Source organism: Heterocephalus glaber, unplaced genomic scaffold (assembly GCF_053883595.1).
Source record: "Heterocephalus glaber isolate CG9 unplaced genomic scaffold, H.glaber_assembly_v1.0 deba00001124, whole genome shotgun sequence".
In the NCBI taxonomy this organism is placed as follows: domain Eukaryota; kingdom Metazoa; phylum Chordata; class Mammalia; order Rodentia; family Bathyergidae; genus Heterocephalus; species Heterocephalus glaber.
The window spans coordinates 1102811-1125320 of NW_028258197.1; the positions used below are offsets into that span (position 1 = coordinate 1102811).

The 22510-nt window shown below is 41.2% G+C and overlaps 1 protein-coding gene across 5 annotated transcripts in view; it reads left to right on the forward strand.

The window, feature by feature from the left end:
• The first annotated feature begins 2345 nt into the window (after positions 1 to 2345).
• The window catches only part of Map3k3 (mitogen-activated protein kinase kinase kinase 3), a 67977-nt gene continuing 47812 nt past the window's right edge, over positions 2346 to 22510 (forward strand). Inside the window, exons 1-4 of one of the 5 annotated variants that reach the window (XM_087210169.1) lie at positions 2346 to 2709; positions 11532 to 11653; positions 13179 to 13271; positions 21806 to 21846. In XM_087210169.1, the coding sequence (XP_087066295.1) occupies positions 2706 to 2709; positions 11532 to 11653; positions 13179 to 13271; positions 21806 to 21846 (260 nt within the window). In that variant the 5' untranslated portion in view covers positions 2346 to 2705. The remainder of the gene's footprint in view (positions 2710 to 11531; positions 11654 to 13178; positions 13272 to 21805; positions 21847 to 22510) is intronic. The other 4 variants (XM_004868608.3, XM_004868607.3, XM_004868610.3 and 1 more) reach the window with 4 other exon arrangements.

The window sequence follows — 22510 nt, forward strand, 5'->3', positions numbered from 1 at the left end:
TGATATATATTATGTGAAAATTTTTATAAGGCTTGAAGGAAATGTACTAAAATATTAAAACTGGTTATCCCAGAATGGTGATGTTATTGAGTTTTATAGTTTATCATCATGTATTACTCTTATCAGGTGAACTACTTTATTTTAATTTTATTTTTTTGGTACTGGGGATCGAACTCAGGACCTTTCGCTTGCAAGGCAGGTGGCGGAACCACTGAGCTAAATCCCCAGCCCTGGTGGAATATTTTACAAAAGGCAAACGAACAAGCTACTCACTTTATTGTCAAACTAGGGAGACAGCTTCTGCTTGTGCAGGAGCCAGGTGTGCCTTACTATCAGTGGAATCCAGGTCTGGAACTGGTTTGCCTTATCTTTGGTCATTGTCTTAGCAACACAAAATCATTCAAGGCCTTGAAGACACTTTAGCCTTACTTTTTTGATGGGATAGAAATATTTGTGAGAGGGTCTGTCCACAGTCTTGATTCTTAAAAGAAGGGCTCCTGTGTGTAGCTGCCAGAGTCCCTGGCTGAATCAAAGAGAAATAATGAAGGCTTTTTCTTTAACCAACTGTGGAAATTCAACCACATTGTTTTTTTTTACTTTTTTTTTCCTCCTGAAACTTATAGCAAAGTAGTCAATAAACCTTCAAACCCCAAGAAGCTGCAACTGCCAGACTTCTTTTTCTTTTTCTCTTTTGAGATGCTAAATTGCCCAGGTTGACCTCAAACTGGAAATCCTACTGCCTCAGTCCTCCATCCCCTTCCCCACAAGTAACTGGTTGCAGGTGTGCACCACCATCCCTGCTACCCCCAGACTTATTTGAATCCCAGTGGACTCCCCTGAAGAAAATAAGGGTCAAAGTGAATGCTATGGTGGTAGTTACCACACTAGTCTCTCTTTTTTAAAAAATTTATTTATTTATTTATTTATTTATTTATTTTTGAGACAGGGTCTTGCTTTGTGGTGCAGGGTGGCCTCAAACTCATGGCAAACTCATGGCGATCCACCTGCCTCAGCCCGAGTGCTGAAGATTTCAGGTGTGCGCTACCACGCCCAGCAAGTTAGGAAGAATTTAAGTAATTTAAAATTTCGGCCTGGGAATATAGTTCATTGGTAGAGTTCTTGCTTAGCCTACGTGAGGCCCTGGTCTCAACCCCCAGCACTCCAAAATTAAATAAAATAAACATAATTACTTAATTTAAAATTTCTCCTAGCAGGGATGGATGATGAAAAAATAAAAGTTGAAAACCCCCAGCTTAGTGCCTCTGGGAGTCGGGCAGACCTGGTTCCACCACTTGAACATGGAATTTAACCTCTGAGCTGCACTTCCACTTAAATTCCAATAGTATTATTTACCTCCGTTATTGGAAAGTTTAAATGAGATGACATAACCTGGCAGATAGTAATGACTGATAAATTTGTTTTTCTTTCCCTTCTCAGAAAATGTTATACTTTCCCAGTTTTCAGTTTTTGTACAAAAAGTTTGTGTTGCTTTTCTAAGTAAGAAAGAGAAGTTATTTTCCGAAAGAACCTCTGGTAGAACTCAGAAAATGTGGGCACCTATATTCCAGCATTACCCCACTTCTGGGGCCGAAGGATCCGAGACCCGAGGGTGTGGCCCCAGAGCACAGCAGGCAGTGGCGAGGCCGCCTCCCGCCCAGCGCAGCGTCTGGCCTGGAGGACTAACTCGGGGACTGGGCGGCAGAGGTGGCCACAAGCCGGGAAGCACTCAGCCAGACTCTCTCCGCCCGTTTCGAGTCCTTGCTGGGCACCGGGAGGGTCAGGACGCCGGCCTCTGGAACCGCCTGGACCGCGGCGGCCCGCGGAGAACCTAGAGGGCGGGAGGCGCGAGCGCCCTACTGCTGCCTTCTAACCCCGGCGCTGGAGTAGCTCAGCCCGCGAGCCAGCCGAGCCTCCGCTGACTGCCCGGAGGTTGGAATGTGGGCGGAGCCTCACTCCGGAGCAGTGATTGGAGCGAGCGACACCTCCCGGGGAGAGGGGCTAGAGCGCCAGCGAGGGATGCGCAGAGGTGGATGCTCAGAGGCCTCTCCGTGATTGGATAGCAGTGGGGGGAACCAGGCGCTGTCTCGATGATTGGCAGGCTCCCGGTAGTCCTCGGAAACCGCCTTGGCTTCTCCCATTGGTATCCTGAGAGTAGGCGGGACTGATTCATCGTGTGGTGTTGATGATTAGCTGGCTGCTGAGAGTTAGGGTGTTGGAAGAGAGGTGGGGAGGGGGCGGTGGAGGCAGCCGACTTCCTCCTCCTCATTGGCTGCTGAAGTGAGTGGGGGTGGTGCAAAGGTCCAGTAGCTGCCTGTGATTGGTGCGTGCTAGGGTGAGTGACAGGCAGTGGGAGAGCTACGCGACCAGTGGTTTGTTTTTCGGAGCGTTCTTGAGGTGGAGAACAGTGGCCGGACCGAGAGACTGCGGAGTAGGGGACTGGCGGGCGGGCAGAGCGGCGCCTCCGAGGCCGGGCTAGGCCTAGCCCGGGAGTGCCCGGGATGTAGCGGCCCACCCTGCCCATGCCACAGCGCCCGGCCGCGGGTGGAGCCGGAGCCGGAGCCTGGGGAGGCGGCAGGGGCCCGGAGCGCAGCCCGCGGCCCCCGCGCGGAGCCAGGTCCGCCGCCGTCCCTGCCGCCCGGGCCCCCGGCATGCAGCCCCGGCTGCGAAGGTGACACTTCTGGGCCCGAGACGCTGTCGTCGCCACCATGGGTGAGTGTCGCCAACGCCCCGGCCTGTGCCCGCGCTGCCTCGCGACGCCCCACCCCGGGCTGAGGGGAGGAGGACCCTGGGCCGCAGCCTGACAGGCATGGACTGCCCGCCCGGCCTGGGGCTGCGGACCGCAGTCCCTGTCTGCCAGCTCGTGGCGTCCCGAGCCTTCAGGGCGGCCCGGCCCTCCGATCGCACTCGGCAGCCCTCCTTCCGGGTGGCGCGAAGGCGGCCCGACCAGGGCCGGTGCTCGGCCCGCAGCTCGCTCCGACCCCTGCGAGCCGGCCCACGAGCCCGAGGGCGGGGGAACGAGAGCGCAATGTGGGGCTGGGGCTGTAGGCTGGTGCAGGCCCAGCTGCTGTTGTGTCTTTTCCTTGATTTGCTTTTTTTTTTTTTTTTTTTTTCCTGCCTGTGTCATTTCCTTCCCTTTGCTCACACAGGCTGGCCTGTGAGAGTTCCCGGGGCTTGCTCTCCAGCCCTGTGGGCAGCCGGGCGCTGGGGGGAGGGCGAGCGGAGATTCGCTACGCGGTGATTAAACGCAGATCTGTTACCCATCGCGCGGTTGAGAAATGCGCGCTGCACGCAGATTGCTGGAGGTTGGAAATGGCCGGGTGCTGCTGGTTATAGTTCATATCCTACTTTTTCGAAAATCTGGTTGCAGTGTTTTAGTTCTATTATTTTTATCGCATGGTATCCCTGTTACTTTTGAAAGAACATTGACCTCACGAGAGAATCTCTATGAAATCATTTCCTTGTTGTCAGTGTTTGCAATTCCGGCTGTGAAGATGTAATCTAAGAAAATCTTTAAATGTCTTTCAAACGCAGCATTTGAACTGAATTATATTTCGCATAGTTTTTGGTACTTCAGGAAATTACTCTTGACCAAATTACCCGGCAAATAACATTTTAAGTGTAATTTGCCTCTCCTGTCGCTACAGGTGTTGTGATACTATCGTCTCTAATCGCAAGTTTTGCAGAATATTTGGTATTGACCTAAATGATAAATGAATAAACTTTAATGAACGTAAAGATCTTTTGCAAAATCAATAATTGCTTCTGTGAAATTCCCCATGTGAAGAAGATTGTTAATGTTTGCTTTGTCCCATAGTAAGACCAAGTCATTTTTGCAGGAGGCTAAGTGTATATGCTGTGTCATATTGACCAGATATACTCATGTGTGACCCATCTCCACACTGACTTTGAATGAATTGGCCTGCTCTGTTTCATGGTGTCTCTTATACAGTTTGGGAAAGATTTATTATTTTGCTGAGCCTACTGTTTCCTTCTCATGCTGTACTTCAGAAATGCTTTTTTTAATTGTTTTTTTTTTCTTTTCTTTTCTGGAGGTCTCCCATGACAGGCATAAAAGAAATCCAATTAAGTTCTGATATTTGAATATATAATTCAACTATTATTTATTGAACATTTCCTACAAATGAGGCACAGAATTCTTTTGTTCTCCCCGGGCTTCTAACATTTGTCTTGTGTTATAGAATTGGAACTAAATCTTTGAATTGAATTACGAGCCTGTATTGTAATATTCTTTCTAATTAGTCTTTCCTCTTGTCCTGTGGAGGTAGCCTTAAGACTCAGGGAAATGTGAAATACTTGAGAGTGTACAGTCTCCCCACTCCACACCTTTTTTTGTTGTTGTTTGAGAAGAAGTATCCCTATACATAGTCTAGGCTGGGATCTTACTGCCTCAGCCTCCCAAGTGCTGGGATCACAGGTGTGTGCCACCATACCCACACCCAGCTCCTACTCCACACTTTGACTGCAGAACCAGTAAGCCCACCCTCATAGAGATGAGGGCTACATTTCATAGGTGTGAGCCTGTTTTCATGTTTTAAGATATCTTCAAAAAGTTTAAATGTGAGTATATGGAGAAACAGTAATGGAGAGGAAAGGAAATATATAAGTAGAGCCCCAAAGAAAAAAGTATCAGCAGTGTCTTCTCATTTGTCTCCATGTCAGTTTTACATGAAGAAACTGAACAGTAAAGGGAGAGTTACTTTGTCTGGAGGCTGCAGTATAGCAGGAACTACTGACCTGGCTTTCTTTAGCACTTTCTCTCCATACCATTCCCTTTCTCTTTCTTTTCTATGGATGATTTTTACACACAATTAATGTTGAATTCTGTCAGACCCTTGGCTCTTATTGTTTTGTATTAGGGCTCAGTGAGGATACACAGACACACAGCTTTTTTGAAATACCAGTTACATTTTGATGATATAAATGATAAAAATTCAAATCTCCAGTTTAGTTAGTTTGCTTTGGTTGCTGTAGTTCTAAATAAATTCATTAGCAAGCAAAAGCCTCTAGGTTCAATCCTCAGCACCAAACTAAATAAACAAATTTAAGGGTTTGATAAAAAGAAACATGGACTCCTTAATATTTTGATTAAACTTGTTAAATTTAAGCCCAGTGAAGAAAGGACTAAATTTGCATCCCTGCTTTGCAGGTTCTTTGGTTAATAGTTATATTTCCTGAACTGTTCTATGCTCCAGACTCAAGCTTGTTTGACAGCTTGGGTTGTTAATAAAAACAGGTTAGATGTTATACTGGCTGTTGACCCTACTTCATTTCTGGTGGAAACTAAACTTATCCTTGTAAATAATAGGAAATATTCTGGTTTTTGTTTTTTGGGGTTTTTTTTGTTTTGTTTTTGCCTCTGATATCATGTGGCTATTTTAAAAAATTGGGGCAGGTTGGTTGTTTTTCTTGGTCACACTAGGATTCTCTCCCAGTTTTAGTAATTATAGTAGCAAAATGCTGTTACTAATACCTGAGACTTATTCACTTGTGTTTATTTAGTCTTTCATAAATGCAGTCTAAAACTTAGTAGGATATGTTACTGCAAAATGTGTAATGACTTGGAAATGTTAGGGGAAACTATAGTGAACTGATTATAGGATTAAAGATTGTTTCTGGGTTGAGAACTTGGTTTCAAATCACAATCATTGTGATTTGCAAAGAGAAATCTGTGTCTAGGGTTCCCAAGCTGTTGGAGGTCCCTGTAAGACCAGTCTCAACTCAGTTTGGCTAGACTTGGACCACCTGTGTAGACTCAGAATGATTAGCAACTGTTTTGTTTTTGTTTTTTGGGGTTTTTTTGAGATAGGTTCTCACTATGTAGTTCAGACTGGCCTTGAACTTGAGGTGATCCTCCTGCCTCAGCCTCCCAAGTGCTGGGATTACAGGCCTGTGCCACCACACCCAGCCCAGCAGCTATTTTAATTGAAATGATTACAATTTAATAAATCAAGGGCTGGGGATGTAGCTCAGTGGCACCAAGCCTGCCTGGTAACCGCAAAGTCCTGAGTTCAAGTCCTAGTACCTGGGGGGGGGAAAGATAAATCAACATGGCTATGTCCTGACTGGATTTCTAACATTTTTTTTAAATGACAGTTGGATTTTAAAACTGAATTTTAGGCATTTTTAAAAGGTAAATATCCATCTGAGGATTACTTGGGGGAATATACAGAGGATAAGAAGCAGTTTTCCTAGTTCTAGTAAGTTATCTAATTATTCTTTGCGCATTTATCTAGTGCTTTTGTTCTAGGTATAGCATTAATCCCTGTACTTGCATTATCCTGTCCCAAGAAGTTATAGATAGGTAATGTAAACCAGAAACATATAAACAACTGTAGGATGAGTATTTTTTATCCAGAATGCCTGGGACAAGAAGTGTTCAGATTTTAGATTTTTTTTTGGATTTTGGAATATTTGCATAGACTTCACTGGTTGAGTATCCCTAATCCATTTTAGACTTTGAATTCTTGCATTAGGGATGATCAACCAGGAAGTGTAGGTACAGTATTTTGTCAAAAGTGTGTAAAAGTACACAGGAAGCAGAAAGCATTTCTGTAGTTTAGCACATATAGTTCTTTAGTTTGATTACATCAGATATTAAAGTAAAACATGTATACTGATTCTTATGAGGGAGCAGTGGTTTACTTTGTAATGTGTATTTTTAAATTTTGAATCACCAATTAATATTGAATGTGTATTATATATCCTAGGAACAGAAAAATAAACACCAGAATTTGACTTTGAGATTTAGCAAATGTTCAGCTATATTCTTGAGGGAGAAAAATGTCTTGTGATTTGAGGATTGGTCCTTATTTGCACATAATTATTGTAAAATGATGTTTACCTGGGTATGACAGGGTGGAGGCAGTGGGACTATGTGAAATGCCATGAAAAGGAAAAGGAAAACCTGACTCGGACCCTGAAGCACAGGGTCTTCTGGTTGAACAGTGTGATCAGATGATCTGGCAGAGCTAGGTAGAGCTTGGCAAAATGAATTAGTAATATCAATTAGTTCAGTGAAAACAGACTAAAATATTTCTCTGGGGATTTGTATATATGAAAAAGAGAATGTGTGGCATACACATCTTGCAGGATGACAATGTTTGTAGGGCTACGTGGTGCTTCCGGCAAGTTTTCTGGATTTTTAGCCAAGGGAACTCATAAATGGAAGTGCGTCAAAAATCTCCTGCCCCTCCTTTTTTTTAGATAGTAGTAATAGCTGAAGCTGGATAGGTGAATTTCTGTTGGAGCTAAAGAGAGAGATCCACTTCATAGCTCAGGGTATAGGAGAAGAAAAAATGCTTGCCTGGGGAATGATGGTTACTTATTTGTTTAAAACAGAGCCAGGCATTGTGACACACACCTCTAATCCCAGCTCCTTGGAAGGCTGAGGCAGGAGGATTGAAAGTCCACCCTATTCAACTTAGTGAGATCCTATGTACAAAAACAAAAACCCAAACCCACAAAAACAAAAATACTGCTTAAGAGCATACTTTTTTTTTAAAGTAAAGATCTCACTATGTTGTCCAGGTAGTCTTCAAACTTTCGATCCTCCTGCCTCAACCTTCCAAGTGTTGAAGTTAAAGTGTGTGCCGCCACACCAGCTTTCCCTTTCTATTTTCTGTGAATACTCCTCCCTTTCCTAGATTTCTAACTTTTGTGGCGGGGTGGGGGTGGGGGTGGGGTGGGGGGGGTTAGCTGGGGGGGTCGAACTTAGGACCTTGTGCTTGTGAGGCAGGTGTGGTGCCACTGAACTAAATCCCCAGCCCGATTTCTAACTTCTTAATCTTTAGAAATTAACTTCTTCCTCTCTATACTTTTTCTTGGCAGCTTTTAAAGTATGTCAGACCACCCCTATCTTTAGGAAGTCTTTTCACGATTATAGCATTATTACCCTTACCCTAAGTTGTTCATGTGTAAAGTTCACAAATATGCAGTTACTTTCTATTACTTCCAGCTTTTACCTTCAGCCTCTAGGTTCCCTTTAAAATTTAGTTTCTGCCGCTACCATTCTGTAGGACTTGCCTGGCCTATCCTTGCCACTACCCTTTTTTGCTCTTGGCCTCTCGGTGTTGTTTTTTCCAGTCTTCTTAAAGCATTTTTTTGTCAATTTCCCTTCTTCCCACTCTACTTGATGAGGATTACTCATTGATCAGTCATGAGCCCTTTTTTATCCCCCCTATTTTATTTTGTTTTTTTGAGACAGGGTCTCACTATGTAGTTGAGGCTGGGCTCAAAACTTGTGATGGTCCTCCTGCTTCAGCCTCTGTAGCACTGAGATTTACAGGCTGCCCCACCATGCCCAGCTCCCCCTCTATCCCTTATTTGCATACTAATTTCTTTTCTCCTCAGAAAGCTGGAATAGTTTGCTTTTCTGGAAGAATCTTTATTCTGTTAGTAATTATATAAAATCATCTACACAACCTCTTGCTACTCACATTTAAAAAATATATTTTATATATTTGTGTTTATGTACCCTGGTTTGTATATTGCCTATTCACTCTGTTCTATAACCTTATATTTGTGTCTTATTTATCCTTTACCCCTGGAGCTTGAACACCTTGAAGTAGCTTTTAAAACTTTCTTCTGTATAATATATGGTAAGTATTCAGTAAATCGTTAATGATTTAGCAAAGTTCAGGAATAAAATTAAATACTAGAATAGATTAAGTGACCTCCAGTCTTTTTCCATTGACCTTTTCCTATTGACGATATAATATCCAGCATTTTTTTTTTTTGGTACCAGGGATCGAACTCGGGTCCTTGTGCTTTTGAGGCAGGTGGCGGAACCACTGAGCTAAATCCCTGGCCCCTATTTGCTTGATTTTTAAGGACTGCCCCATTGAAGAAGTATAATTCAGTTAAAAATCTTAATCCAGGAAGAAATATTTAAAAGAGCCACTTAATTTACTTCCTGCTTTTATCCATGTCTCAGTTTGAAGAACTTGTCTGCTTCTAGTGTGACTTAATCAGATTCTATAACCCTATTTCATTTCTGTCAGTTGTTCCATATTTCAGGCAATAGTGCCAAACCATTTTTGTTGTGTGTTCTCATGGTAGAACTACCAAACAAGTCTATCCATTAAATAATGCCAGGTTAGCAGAATTTGTCAACCTAACAAGCCAGCTCTTATAATAATAGCATCTTCCAAAGAATAAGAAATGATTTCTCCAGTCATAACTGTAGATTTGACTTGAAAAATGTGCATGTGTGTGTGTGCGTGTGTGTGTGCATGTGTGCACACACATGCACGTGCACCTATAATCCTAGCTATGGGGATTGAGAGGGGGGTTGAGGCAGGAGGCTGGCAAGTTCAAGGCTAGCGTGGGCACCTTAGTGAAACCCTGTCTTAAAATAAAACTAGGATAGGAAAAAGAAAAAAAAAAAAGCTAGAGATGGCTCTCATTGGTAGAGCATTTAAGTTCAATCTCCAATACTAAAAAAAAAAAAGCATATCTACCACTGAGCCATGTCCCCAGCCTCTCAATTAATTTTACCTACATTATATTTAATGATATATAGGTCAACTTATGTGAGCTTGTATGCATAAGCTAGTCTTCCTAGCTTAGATATTATACCATAGGATAGGTTTTGTTTGTTTATAATGCTGAGAATTGAACCTAAGGCTCTGTGCATGCTAGGCGAGTTCACTACCACTTAGCTACACCTCCAGTCTTATGCTTTAGTTTTTAAATCTTGGTTGTAAGGATAAGAAACAAAACAAAAAACCAGGCACATTCTCCTGCACCTCCACCACTGAGATACATCCTGAGCCCCAAACTTACTTTAAGGAATCTGTAGGGAAATTACTAGAAATATGAAATAATTGATGGAATTTATATGTTTTAATTTTGAGTACTTTTTTTTTTTTGGAGATACATATTTCCTCCTCATTTGTTCCCTTTACTGAATGCTTTTGGTATATGTCACTCTATGTGAAATGAAGTGAAATCATATGATAGGCTACTCTGGTATTTTCCCTGCAAGTTTTAAATTTGGTTTTACTTTTTTTTTAAACTGGTGAAATCTTTTTGTAGGTACCTTTGTCTTTCCTTTCCTACATATCCTTAGAGGGAATGACAGGTATCTGAACAGATTGATCTAAAAAGAGGCAAGAGGGAAATAATGTGGGAGAACAGATTAGATTCATGCTTATTCTTTCTTTTTCACAGGGTATTAGCGTATTCTCAAAGGATAAGGATAAAGGGAAGAAGATAGGCACTCTTTGGGTGAAATCTTTTTTTTGTTTGTTTGTTTTTTGGTACCGGGGATTGAACTTGGGTCCTTGCGCTTGCGCAGCAGGCCATGAAACCACTGAGCTAAATCCCTGGCCCTGGGTGAAATCTTTTTCTTTCTCTTTTTCTTTTTCTTTTTCTTTTTCTTTTCTTTTTCTTTCTTTCTTTTTTCTTTTCTTTTTTTTTTTTTTGAGACAGTCTCACTCAGTAGTTCAGGCTGGTCTTTTTTTTTTTTTTTCAGGCTGGTCTTGAACTCACTGTGTAGCCCATACTAGCCTTAAACTCAAAATCCTCCTGCCCCTGCCTCTATGTCTTGCTTATACCAACTTCTTTTAAAGTTTCCAAGTGAGTCATCTGTCACCAAAGTAAGTGAAACAGTTCATTTCTCACATTCTAGATAATTTTAAACCTCTAAATGTTACTTGAATGGACAAAGATCCTCTTAGAGGAACCAGGGGAATTTTGTAAAACTTGGAATTGGGGTAGTTTGGATTCTGGGTTTTGGCCAGTTGTTTTCAGTGCATGAGAACTTAGTACTTCATGCTATTAGAAGAAAAGGGAATTAAAAATAATTCCACTAAGGTAGAAACAATACATTGCTTGGTCAGTTAGGGAAGGAAAACAATAATATTACCCATTGACTTTACTATAGGAAGCAGAAGGCCTGTAAACTTGTAAAGAGTTATGGGGCACCCTTCAAAGGCTAGGCTTTCCTTGTTTGGTGCCTTTTTTTTCTTTTCTTTTTGTACTGGGGATCGAACTCGGGACCTTGCGCTTGTGAGGCAGGTGGGGGCACCACTGAGCTAAACCTGCAGCCCTCCTGTTTGGTACCTTTTAAGATATATTTTCCTACATATGATGCTTTAAGAATAGGACTGGGGCTGACTATCCCTTAATCACTTTTCTCTGAATTTATCTTTTCATTTAATACCCTACTATACACTATACTGTATAATTCTTCACTTCAATTTTTCATCTATTTTTCCTGGTTGAGTTTCTCTGGAACTGGACAAATTGTTTGAGCACCTCCCTTGGTCATAATTAGTTGGTATATATTGCTAACAGAAATCTGATTGGAGGGCTGATAAGAATTCATTTAAGTTCAAATTGCCATAATCTAACCTCAGTTGTCTACTTTTGGGAGGCATCCGCTGTGTGGTTATGGTTACTAGATCTGTCATTTTACCTGGACAGAACTCCTTGAGTGTTATGTAATTTGTGGAAGCGGTTTGCTGTGTATTAAGGTGTCTTAGCTCATGTGATCTCTTCCATTGCAGATGAGCAGGAGGCATTGGACTCGATCATGAAGGATCTGGTGGCTCTCCAGATGAGTCGACGTCCCCGGGTGTCTGGATATGAGACCATGAAGAACAAGGACACGAGTCACCCAAATAAGCAGGTGTGTGTGGCTCTGGCAGAGGTTATCTAGATTTGTTGGGGAGGGATTTTCAAATGGAACTATGTGAAAAGCCAAGGCTACTCAAATACCAGCCTTGAATACTGTTGGTCCTTTCCTTTCAGTCTGTTAAATGGTGGTATATGCCAACCGCATATGGGTCCATGATCTGGAGTCCCAAAGCCTTATGCATAGCATTTCATCTGCGGAGAATAATTCCTTCACTTGTTATGGGGATAGTATTTATATAATTTTTTCCTTTACTGATTATTTAGCAATTATTTTATTCAGATTCATAATCCCAAACTCCTGTTTTTGTTAACATTTAAATTTATGTGCCATTGAGAATCTTCCACTCACTGTTAGTGTCATTTACTGTCTTGTTTCCTGGGTACTTAGGCCTGCAGAGAAGAGTGAACAAATGGGGACCTCTCCCACTTAGTGGGTATCCAGTGCTATATCTGATGGGTCTGTTGGGCATGTTTGATGAAAATTTCTCCCTGACATTCTCCCTTGTGGTTCTCTCTCTTATCAGCTAACCTCCTCTCTCATTTACATCTTGTCTGCCAATTCTTCAGAGGTACATTTGGATCTTAGAGAAGGTACAGTGGTATCTTGGTACATAAACTCAGTTCTCTCCATGATTCTGGTCACAAACTGAACTGAACAAGAATTGAATCAAATTTCCCCATAAGGTCAACATTGAACCTAACTGTTGAATTTGATTTGGTTCTCATCCAACTCAGTTTGTAACCAGAATCATGGAAAAAAATCAAATTTATGAAAGCACCACTGTATAAGGCTCTAGAACTTTTTCTATCTGTGGTCTGCCTTCTAGAGTATTTCCTGCTTTTAGGAATTCTAGGGAACCTAGCGAGGGGTCTTTTTGTTTCATGTTATAACAGAAGGATTAGTTTAGAAAGCTGCTTTGATCTTACAAAACTGGGGTAGGAACAGATTAGAGACCATTCTTGTACTATTCTCATACATTACTCTAATTGTGTGGGCTTTCCCTTGAAGTAACTTATTTGTATTCAGAGCCACTTTTTGAAGGAGCATTTTACCAGAAGCAGGTCCCCTCCCCCAGGCTTGAGGCTAATGACCTCACTTTCCTTCCTGTCCGTGTGCACAGCCACTCTAGTTAGCTGATCTCTCTCCAAATGACTATTAGCATGGATAGCAGTTAGTGGGTGAAAAGGGGAAGCTTTCTTGGAGGACTCAAAGGGACCACTCTGGGGAAAAGAGGACTGGAGTAGTCCCTAGTAGTCCTTAAGGGGGGCATTACTTTTTGGGAATCCTGTTTCAAGACTAAAAGCTACCATAGGAGAAGTCCTCACTTCTTACTGTGCCTGCTGCTGTGTTAGTGGAGTAAAATCAGTGGTTATGAGGTTGTGAAAAGGATTGACAGAAAGTAAATTTAACAAGACCTATCAGCTCTTTAGAGCTGCAATATGCTTGAATAATGTCAAACTTTCTTCTGTTGCATGGAGGATACAAATTATTAACCTCAGTTTTTTTGTTTTTAAAGAAAAAACACAGCAGCAGCAGCTCAGCCCTTCTGAACAGCCCCACAATAACAACAAGCTCATGTGCAGGGGCCAGTGAAAAAAAGAAATTTTTGGTAAGGACCCATACTGCCTGTTAAAGCTGAAATGTGCTTTTAAATTCTGCTTCTCATGCTAGAAGAGTAAAATTAATTTCCCAGACAAGAGGTTTTGGTGGATTTGTAGGGAGCACTGGTTATTCTAGTTACCATACAATTAGATGATATAAGATGATAAGGAGCCTTTATTAATGTTGTCCAATAAACTTGATGATGACAGAAATGTTTATATTTGTGTTGTCCATTATAGTTGCCACTAGCCACTTATGGGTGTTGAGGAACTTAATTTTAAATTTTGTTATTAAACTAAAATTTTAATTTAGCCACATGTGGCTGGTGGCTGTTGGTAGTACAACTTTATATATTGTAAAGCTTACATAGTACATAAAGTTCTACTATCTAATACAGTAGGGACTTAAAAGGGACTGCTGATTTGTTGGGCAAGAAATTAAGTATATGGAGGTGGACATGGTGGTACATACCTATAATCTTAACATCCTGGGAGGCTGAGGCAGGAGAATTGTAATTTGAAGCCCAGCCTGAACAACCTAGCAACTTAGCGAGATCCTGCCTCAAAATAAAAAATAAAAAAAGGACTGAGGATAAAGGTCAGTGTGGAGGCCTTGAGTTTAATCCCCAATACCACCAAAAAAGGGGGGGAGGGGGTAAATTAAATGTCTCTTTAGAAAGGTATAGATCGATGCATCCATTCCTTCTACACAGGTCATGAGTTTCTATGCATTGTGATAAACTCATCGGTGGGAATCCTAACATTCTGTTCTTTGGGGAGTGGGAAACTGTAGAAATAATATGGCTGTTTAGAAATTAAAGCTCAAAGTTTTAATATTGGGTAATATTAGGTAAAGGGGCAATGAAAATGTCAAAATAGCTTCTCCCCTTAATGAAGTCAAGGTTGTAAAATGTTATCTCCTGAGAAGTACAGCAGCTTCTGAACAAGAGAGCAAATTCCTGAAAGCAAAAAGAGAATTCACTTCTGGAGAAATTGAGTGAGATAGGTGTGTGGGGAATGCATGGGGGAGAGGTATTTGCAATTTAGTGTAATAAAAAGAACCTCGTCATGTTAATAATCTGTTAAAGTTTGCAATTTACTGAGTAAATTAACATTTATTATTGTTTCTCCTAGCATAGGCCTGGGATAGAATGGAACAGGGTTTTGGTTTTTCTTTTGACTTTTTTTTCATTACCATTTCTTCTGCCAGAAAGTCCATGCTTAGGAAGAGAGAGGACTGAAAGATCAAAAACTAATTTGAAGGCTAAGAGAAGCCAAACTGGGTTAAGAAATGTCAAATTGAGCTAAAGATTCAAATTGCAGAGTCACAGTTGAAGGTAACCCAAGCATTTTGGCTAGCGATAAAGGCTGTTTATTCATGGGTAGAATGATGTTGGCAGAGGCAAACAGTCCTTCAGTGTGAGAATGGTGGTGCTGGCTACAAAAACCGAGTTGAGATTGGCACAGCTTCACGGGACTCATGCTTGGCACAGCTAAGAAAGCCAAGGAGCTGAGTTCATTGATGGAATTGTTTGAGGGCTGAGTACTGGAAGAACTAGAGAACCTAATTCAGTCTCTCTTGGCAGAATCTTAGATATCCATTTCCTTAAATAAACAAGCTGAGTAACCAATTGAAAGAGAGAATGCATTTGATAACAAGTAAGCATTCTGAGGAGCTGTAGGAGTACATGGATAATGGGTTACTCAGCTAAGAGGTAGATTCTTGTCTTCTCTGCATTCTCCCTTCTGTATATTAGATCTCTGGAGACCTGCAGCATGATTAGATGTTTGACCCATCCTAGTTATGGCTTGGGTCTGTGTATGGTTTTGTAAGCTGTAGTGGGCAACATCCCATCAGCTGTCATATACTCAGTGCTTTATGGGTGCTGGTTCTTTGTGGGGCTGATAATTTGATATAGTGAAAGAACACTAGCCTAGAAGTCCTAGAGTTTTTGTTAACCATCTGTTTACATATGATTTTTCAATTTACAGAGTGCCTTCCACAGCAACAGTTAATAATATCAACAATTATAAGCATGTGCATAATACTTTTAAGATTTCCAGAGATTTTACACAGAGGTATTAAGTAGAGCCAGATAGCAAACCTAAATCTTCTGATTCCTTGTCAGAGAAGTTTTACCAAATATAAGTCATATAACCTTGGGTTATGGGTTTTCTCACCCTTGTTGTTACCATTTGCTTGATGGTCTTTTGCAAACTTCTGAATCTAGCCTAATTTCTGAAAACCACAGTGGATCTTATCAAAATGTTAGGTAGATGCTTAAACAGAACCCGGGATCTGGATCTGCCTCTCCAAATACTTACTAGTAGGCCCTTCAGAATGGAAAAGCTGGTTTCTTTATGGAAAACACCAGCAGGGCAGGGCCTTTGCTGTCAGTCCCAGAGGACTCACCCATAGCAGGGTCAGTGATTGAGTAGACTGTCTTTTGCTTTTACAGTGATAGACCTAACTCTTCAGAATTTCCTTTCTCTTTTGAGGATTATTGATAAGATGGGCTGGCCAGCTTGAACATAAGATATACAATAACACACAAGCCTGACCTTTTATTTTGTAAGATTGATTCATAATCATTTCTTCTGTTGTTCTCTTCTGACTTTCTTGAGTCATGATTACAAATAAAATTTTTATTTTTGTTGTGTTTTTCTTTTATTTATTTACTGTCTGGCAAAATAAAGACTGCAGTTCCAAAGAGCTATCCAAGTTATATACAGCAAATACAAGAACAGGGGGTAATACAAATCAGAGAGAGGATAAGAAAGATAACGGCTGAGGCATTTGCCAGATCAAATTAGTTCATAAACCTTTGTTTAATAAATAGTTTGATTTTACTGGATTCCCCAGAGCACTCTCAGATTACATGTTCAACCATGAAGTACAGACTTTGAGAGGGTGATTTCTGCTTAAGTTTAAGGGCTGCTCTGTCCCTCTTCTCTTCTTCTTCCTCTGCCTTCTTTGTTTTTTTCCTTTTCTTTTACTATAACCTGTTCCTCTTCTGAGCGTGACTCTCACTGTTCTTCTCACCAGTTAACTGTGATGAGGAGGAGACTTGAACCTTTGTAAATTTTTGAACTTTTTTTCTCAGCATCTGTGGTTCCTCTTCATTCCGTTCAACGTTATTCCTATAGTCAGCCTTCTTAGATGGACACATGTAAAAAATATAGGTCATGTGCCTTGTACTCCCGGAATTATACAGTCTTATTTAGGAAAATGAGAAATACACACACAAAAAAGAGATTATGGTTGGATGTGATTGTATCTAATTAATTGTATGGTCCAAAAAAGTGAGTGCTATAGAAAACCAGGAAAGTAAAAGGTATAAAGCTTGGTTCAAAGGCACTAAGGAGTCATTTCAAATGGAGGTGGCATTTGAGCCAGGCTGTGAAGGTTGTATAAAAGTTTAGTTGGTTGGGGAGGAGGAAGGGGACACTCCAGGTCATAAAGCAGATGATTCAAAAGGTCTACAAAGAAGGAATGAATATGGTATACTGCATTTCAGAAAATAAGGGAGAGCATTGATCTGGTTGGAGAGGAGGGTTACCATGGGGAACAAAAAGTGTGAGATGGTTAGGTAAACTAAATGAGCCTAAATTTTAGAGGACTTCAAATGATAGCAGAGAATTTAGACTTTATTCCGTAGACCATGGGTATCACTGGTTACTTTTTGATTAAGGAAAGCTTATGTTGAATGAGATAGATAAGATGGTTAGACCTGTAGAGGAATGTAGTGTGGGCTGGAAGGGGGAAGCTGAGAAGTATAGAGGTGGTTTTTGGAATCCAGGTGACCAACAAGATGTCAGAAAGAATGGAAAGTGAAGTTTCATACTGGAGGCCTTTGAAGCGAGAATTGGAACTTGATGTCTGTCTGAGGGAGAAAGGATCAAGCAAAACTCAGAGTTTAACTATGTATAGTTGAGAGAACAGCAGTACTAAAGCTAGAAGTGGCAACACTGAGAAGGGAAACTAATTTTGGAGGGTAGTTAATGTAGATATATATGGCCAGGTTAAGTTTTGAGATTACAGTGGAAAAAAACTTTGAAAGTATGTGAGGGATGTGTGTGGGGGGGTGTGGGGGTTGGTTTTGGGGTTTTTTTTTTCCAGTACTAGGGATCAAACTCAGGACTTTGCGCTTGCCAGGCAGGCATGGTGCCACTGAACTACATCCCTGGCCCATGTGTGTTGATTTTTGCAAGTCCACAGTCTCTTCTGTGCAGTCTGAAATCCAAAGAATTCTGCAAACTAAAGCTTTGGGGTTTTTTTTGATTTGCAGAAAACTCATTTGGCAGCAAAACTTGGCCTGAACAGACCCAGTGATATTTATAGTCTTTCTCCATCCCATTTATTATACATATTCATACTTTCACTACAAAAATTGGATAGCTTGGATAACTAGTTTGTACTATGTTAACAGACAAACTGCAAACTGTAGAAACTTATGATGATATGTCTAGTATGGAGGGGAAGACAGTGTTCTTTATAGTCACTTAGCAACTTCGGTGGAGGGGGCCTCACTGTCTTGGGCCATATGGCTGCTAGGGAAAAGTTTAGAATCAGTTCTCTTCCCAGCTCTTGTTCAGAACTAGGCAAGCAGGGGAAAAAATACCTAAACTAACTTCAGGAAATGCAGGGGAGTGCAGGAAATACTTGTGAGCATTCTGCCTCTCTGATAGGAGTGCTATGCCAGCCACCCCCTCACTCCTCTGGGAAGAGGGAAGGCATCACATGATATATAGAATACATACCACACTACCTCAATAAGTCCTAAATGTGGATTCTGAAAAACTGTTGGCCTTGGTGGTTTTGATTCAAGCATAATGGGCCTGTATTATCACTTATTGAGCACTTATAAATTGGGTATTATTCTAATCTCTTTACTCAGTTGTTATTATAAGTAAGTGTAAATCCATCAGATAAATACTGCTATTGTTATTTTTACTTTAGAGACAAGGAGACAGTCACAGAGAGGTTACATAACAAGTTCAAGATCACACAAGAAGCTGTAGAGCTAGGGCATAAAGTAAGCAATTTGACCCCAGTGCTACATTTTTAACAACTACATATCTGCCTCAAATACATGACAAGCAGAAGAAGTTTTGCTTCATAGATTGGGGCTGAACATAGAGATTTGAGAATCTTCTATTTAGAGATTGACTTGTGATTAATTGTATCCCTACTGAGGAGAAAGTGTTGAAGGGAAAAGGAAGCTGGAGATTAAAAGCCCATGGTTACATGTGGGATGAGGGGAGAAGAGGGCACAAAGAATCAGCAAGGAAACAGAAGTGGCTAGAGTAGTGGCAGGTTCCCTGGGCAGAATAGTCACAGAAGTCAGAGGACTTGGCTACCAGTACAAAATGCCTCTGAGAGGTGAAGAATAGTTGGCAGGAAGAGATTGAATAAAGTTTTTTTTTTTTTTTGGACTGGGGATCGAACTCGGGTCCTTGCGCTTGCACAGCAGACAGTGAAACCACTGAGCTAAATCCCCAGCCCAAGTTATCTTTTTCTGAACCATCCTTATCCATGGCTTATTGTTGTCAGCCTGTCAGGAGAAATGCGGATTTGTGCACATCACATGAGACATGGAAGCCTGCATCCTGCTCTGGGATGGCTGTCATGGCATCAGAAAAGGCATCTTTGTACTGCTTAGTAGTCCCAAGCTTGGTTAGGCTTGAATACAAGTGATTTGTGATTTGGAGCAAAAGTTCAGTTCCATTTCTAATTAATTTCATGTAGAGCTGTGTTCCTGTTAGAGCCCATCATAAAATAAATTTAGTTCTTTCAGCCTGTAAAGAGACTGAGGAGGTTCCTTCTTGCCACAATTTTTAAGATTGAAAAAAATTAGATAAAAATCAACAGAAAAAGACCTGAGGAAATCTGAATCAGCGATGGGCTTTAGTTGATACATCAATATTAACTGATTAGCCAGGTGTGGTGGCACAGGCCTGTAATCCCAGCACTCCGCCTGAGTCTAAGGCAGGAGGATTGCTGAGAGTTCCAGGCCAACCTGGGTTACATATGAGTTCAAGGCCAGTCTGAACTACATGGAGAGACCTTATCTCAAAAAAACCCAAAAAACAACAGCAACAGAAAAACCTAATTGTAACAAAAGGCAACATCCTGTGCTGATGTAAGATGTTAATAATAGGGAAGAGTTGTATGAGGGGATTATATGGGACCTCTGCTCTAGCTCCTCAAGTTTTCTGTAGATCTAAAACTTCCAAAAATCTATTAATTTAAAAAGTACTAATAATGAGAGCTACACTAAGGTGTACTGGGCTGTAGGCAGGAGCAGTGGAAGGATCTGGTAGCCTACCTACAGGGGCAGAAAGGACTATTAAGTTTAATGAGTACTTGGGATGCTCCAGAGCCCATTGTGGTAGTAGAAAGTGAGAAACTGGAGACCACATGTCGGAGCATGACAACATGTCTCAAGGACCATGTTTTGGAGGGCTCTTGTTATGGCAGTTGCTTAGAATAGAGAGGAAAGGAAAAAAAGAAGACAGTGATGAAAAAACTGCTGTCACTCATATAAACCTTGAATCCATATGGCATCTCCCTCCACTGCATTGCCGTACCTTCTGTCCGTGTACTATACATAGGTACACATGCATACATTCTACCTGGAGTGCAGGTCAGATAGGGACACCTTCCTGTTCTACCTTCTCTGGCCCCATCCATCCACAACCTCAACCAAAGGCTCCCCTTCTGGCTCCTCCGTTTACTATGTGGTTGGTATCTTGGTCTCTAGGTTCTGACTCCATTATTACCCTAGATATGGGGAGCTTTTAATCTCTTTCTTCATGAATTCCAAAAAGTAAGGTCACATAAGATTCTTTGGTAGTGTTGCTTTCAGTTGCTGCCAATGGTCCCATTGGAGCCAGGCTTCTAGAGTTTGAGTCCTGGCTCTTACTTTACAAAGAGTATGATGTGACCTTGGGTGAATTTACTGAACCTTGTTGTAACTCAGTAAAACTTGTTTATCTTCAGTAAAATAGTGATAGTAATAGTACCTGTTGTGGGGATTAGCTTAATTAATATATGTAATTCTATTATGGTAAATATTAGTTTAAATTAGCCAGATAAACAAAAGCTCTTAAGGTTTTCAGTAATTTTTAGAGGGTAGATGAGAACCATTGTTCCAATTCAGCAGACTAGAAGAGAATTCTAGCCCTTTGCGGGAGAAGGGAGTCCTTTATGTACTCTCCCTACCTTTCAAACTCCTTTTTCTGTCATCTCTGACTGCTATTTGCTTTCCAATTTAGAAGCTTTGAAGGTCTTTGTTTTGTTTTAATGATAAGGTCTCACTATGTAGCCCAGGCTGCCCTCAGACTCTGGCAATCCTCCTGCCTCAGCTTCCCAAGTGCTGGAGTTACAGACATGTACTATCATGCCTGGCCAAGTATTAGATTTTTTGAGACAGGGTCTTGCTGTGTAGCTCAGGCTGCTTTTGAGCTTACACTTGAGATCTTGCTGCTTCAGCCTCTCAAGCAGTGGGATTATAGGTATGCGCCACTGTGCCCAGCATAAGCCACAGTCTGTTGTTTGTCTTTTTTAGTATAATGTTTTACTCAGCGACTATGAATTCTTTCTTCTCTTCATCTATTATTTTCTGGTTTCCTGACAATTTTACTTTTCCCCCTGCTATGTCTTCTTCTGTAATATCTCTTTCCTCTCATTTTTCTAACTCCCTCAAATAATGTTTACAATATTTATTTCTCCTGGATTTTAAAAATAACATTTTAATATTTCTACGTCCCTATATTTTTGACATTTAGTCTCAGTTCTGTTCTTCAATCCTTCATCCACTTAACAAATATTATATGTCATTCCCTTTGGTTGGCCCTGGGCATATAGAAACAAGATAAACATGATTCCTGCCCTCCCAATTTATATGCCCAAGAATGGTCACTTTGGAGAAAGCTGGGAACAGTGTCTAAGGTAATTTGTTTAGGGTCCTCCTTTAATTCCACTAGGATAGCCTGGTGAAGATTATGGGAAATCCCATGATAGTGGTAGAAATAGCAGCGGCAGAAGCAAACAAATATTTATCATATGTCTACTGCATGTCAGGTATTTTACTAACAACTCATTTAGTCCTCATAGCAACTCTGCAAGATATGTTTAACCCCACTTTACAAATGGAATAAAAATCACAGAGGATAAGCAACTTGCCTGTGGTCTGCCTCAAGATTTATTTAGTAGTATCAAGAAGGAAAGGTATCCTGGTGAGGAAGTGTATAGTAGGAGAAATTCCATAGCCTGTTATAGAAGTAGAGACTGTATAAATCTAGAAACTGAGCTGGGGCAGGCACCTAGGGATCTTGTCCCAAGAGCTTTGTTGCTTCTGAGATTAGAACTAGAAGTTGTAACTCATTGGAAAGAAATGCCTTTCTGGGTAGTAACTGAACCAGGAGCCGTGAGGTATTTGCCTACTGTTGTTAAAGGACTGCCCAAGGCTTACTTGGGAATGGATGGAGTAGTGTGTACTAAAGAACTCTCTAACCTATGTATCATTGCTTTTGGCAGAGTGACGTCAGAATCAAGTTTGAGCACAATGGGGAGAGACGGTAAGTTGCCTTCTGATCAGTAGTTGTGTTTGTGTGTGCTGCAGTTCTCAGAAAGCACTGAGCTTAGGAAACCTGTCATGATCCCTGTGGGACTGATGGCTAAGGAATGGGGTTGACTGTTCATAAAGGGGAAAGTTTCATCCTTGTTTTGGCCTGCCACTTGACCTCGTTTCTTGGTCTTAGAATTTGAAGTCATTTTAACTGCTGCTATTTTATTATTCTCCTCTATTCTGCTATTTTGCTAAAGGAGGAAGTGAAGGTGCCAGCTCTACTCAGAATCATGACTTCCATATAACTGACCGATCTTGTGCCACCTGTGGGCGGGCAGCAGAGGGAGGTTGGGATGGTTCAGTGATGTGGTGCCAATCCAATTCCCTGTAGAGTAGCCCAGCTTTTAGGATCAGGCTGGTGAATTGGAAGTTTCTTCATGATGTCTGTAGGTCATGGGAAGCTGTACCAAGTCCCTCAGTTTTGGAAGTTTGATCTTTTGAGGACATAAAGGAAGTTTTTCAGTTTATATTCTAAATCTTATCTCATTAGTAAAGTAAAAATAATGTTATAAAACTCTTCTTTTTCTCTGTCATGAACTTTTTTTTTTTTTTTTTGGAGACAAGGTCTCACTCTCACTGTGTAGTTCAGGGTGGCCTTGAACTTACTATGTAGC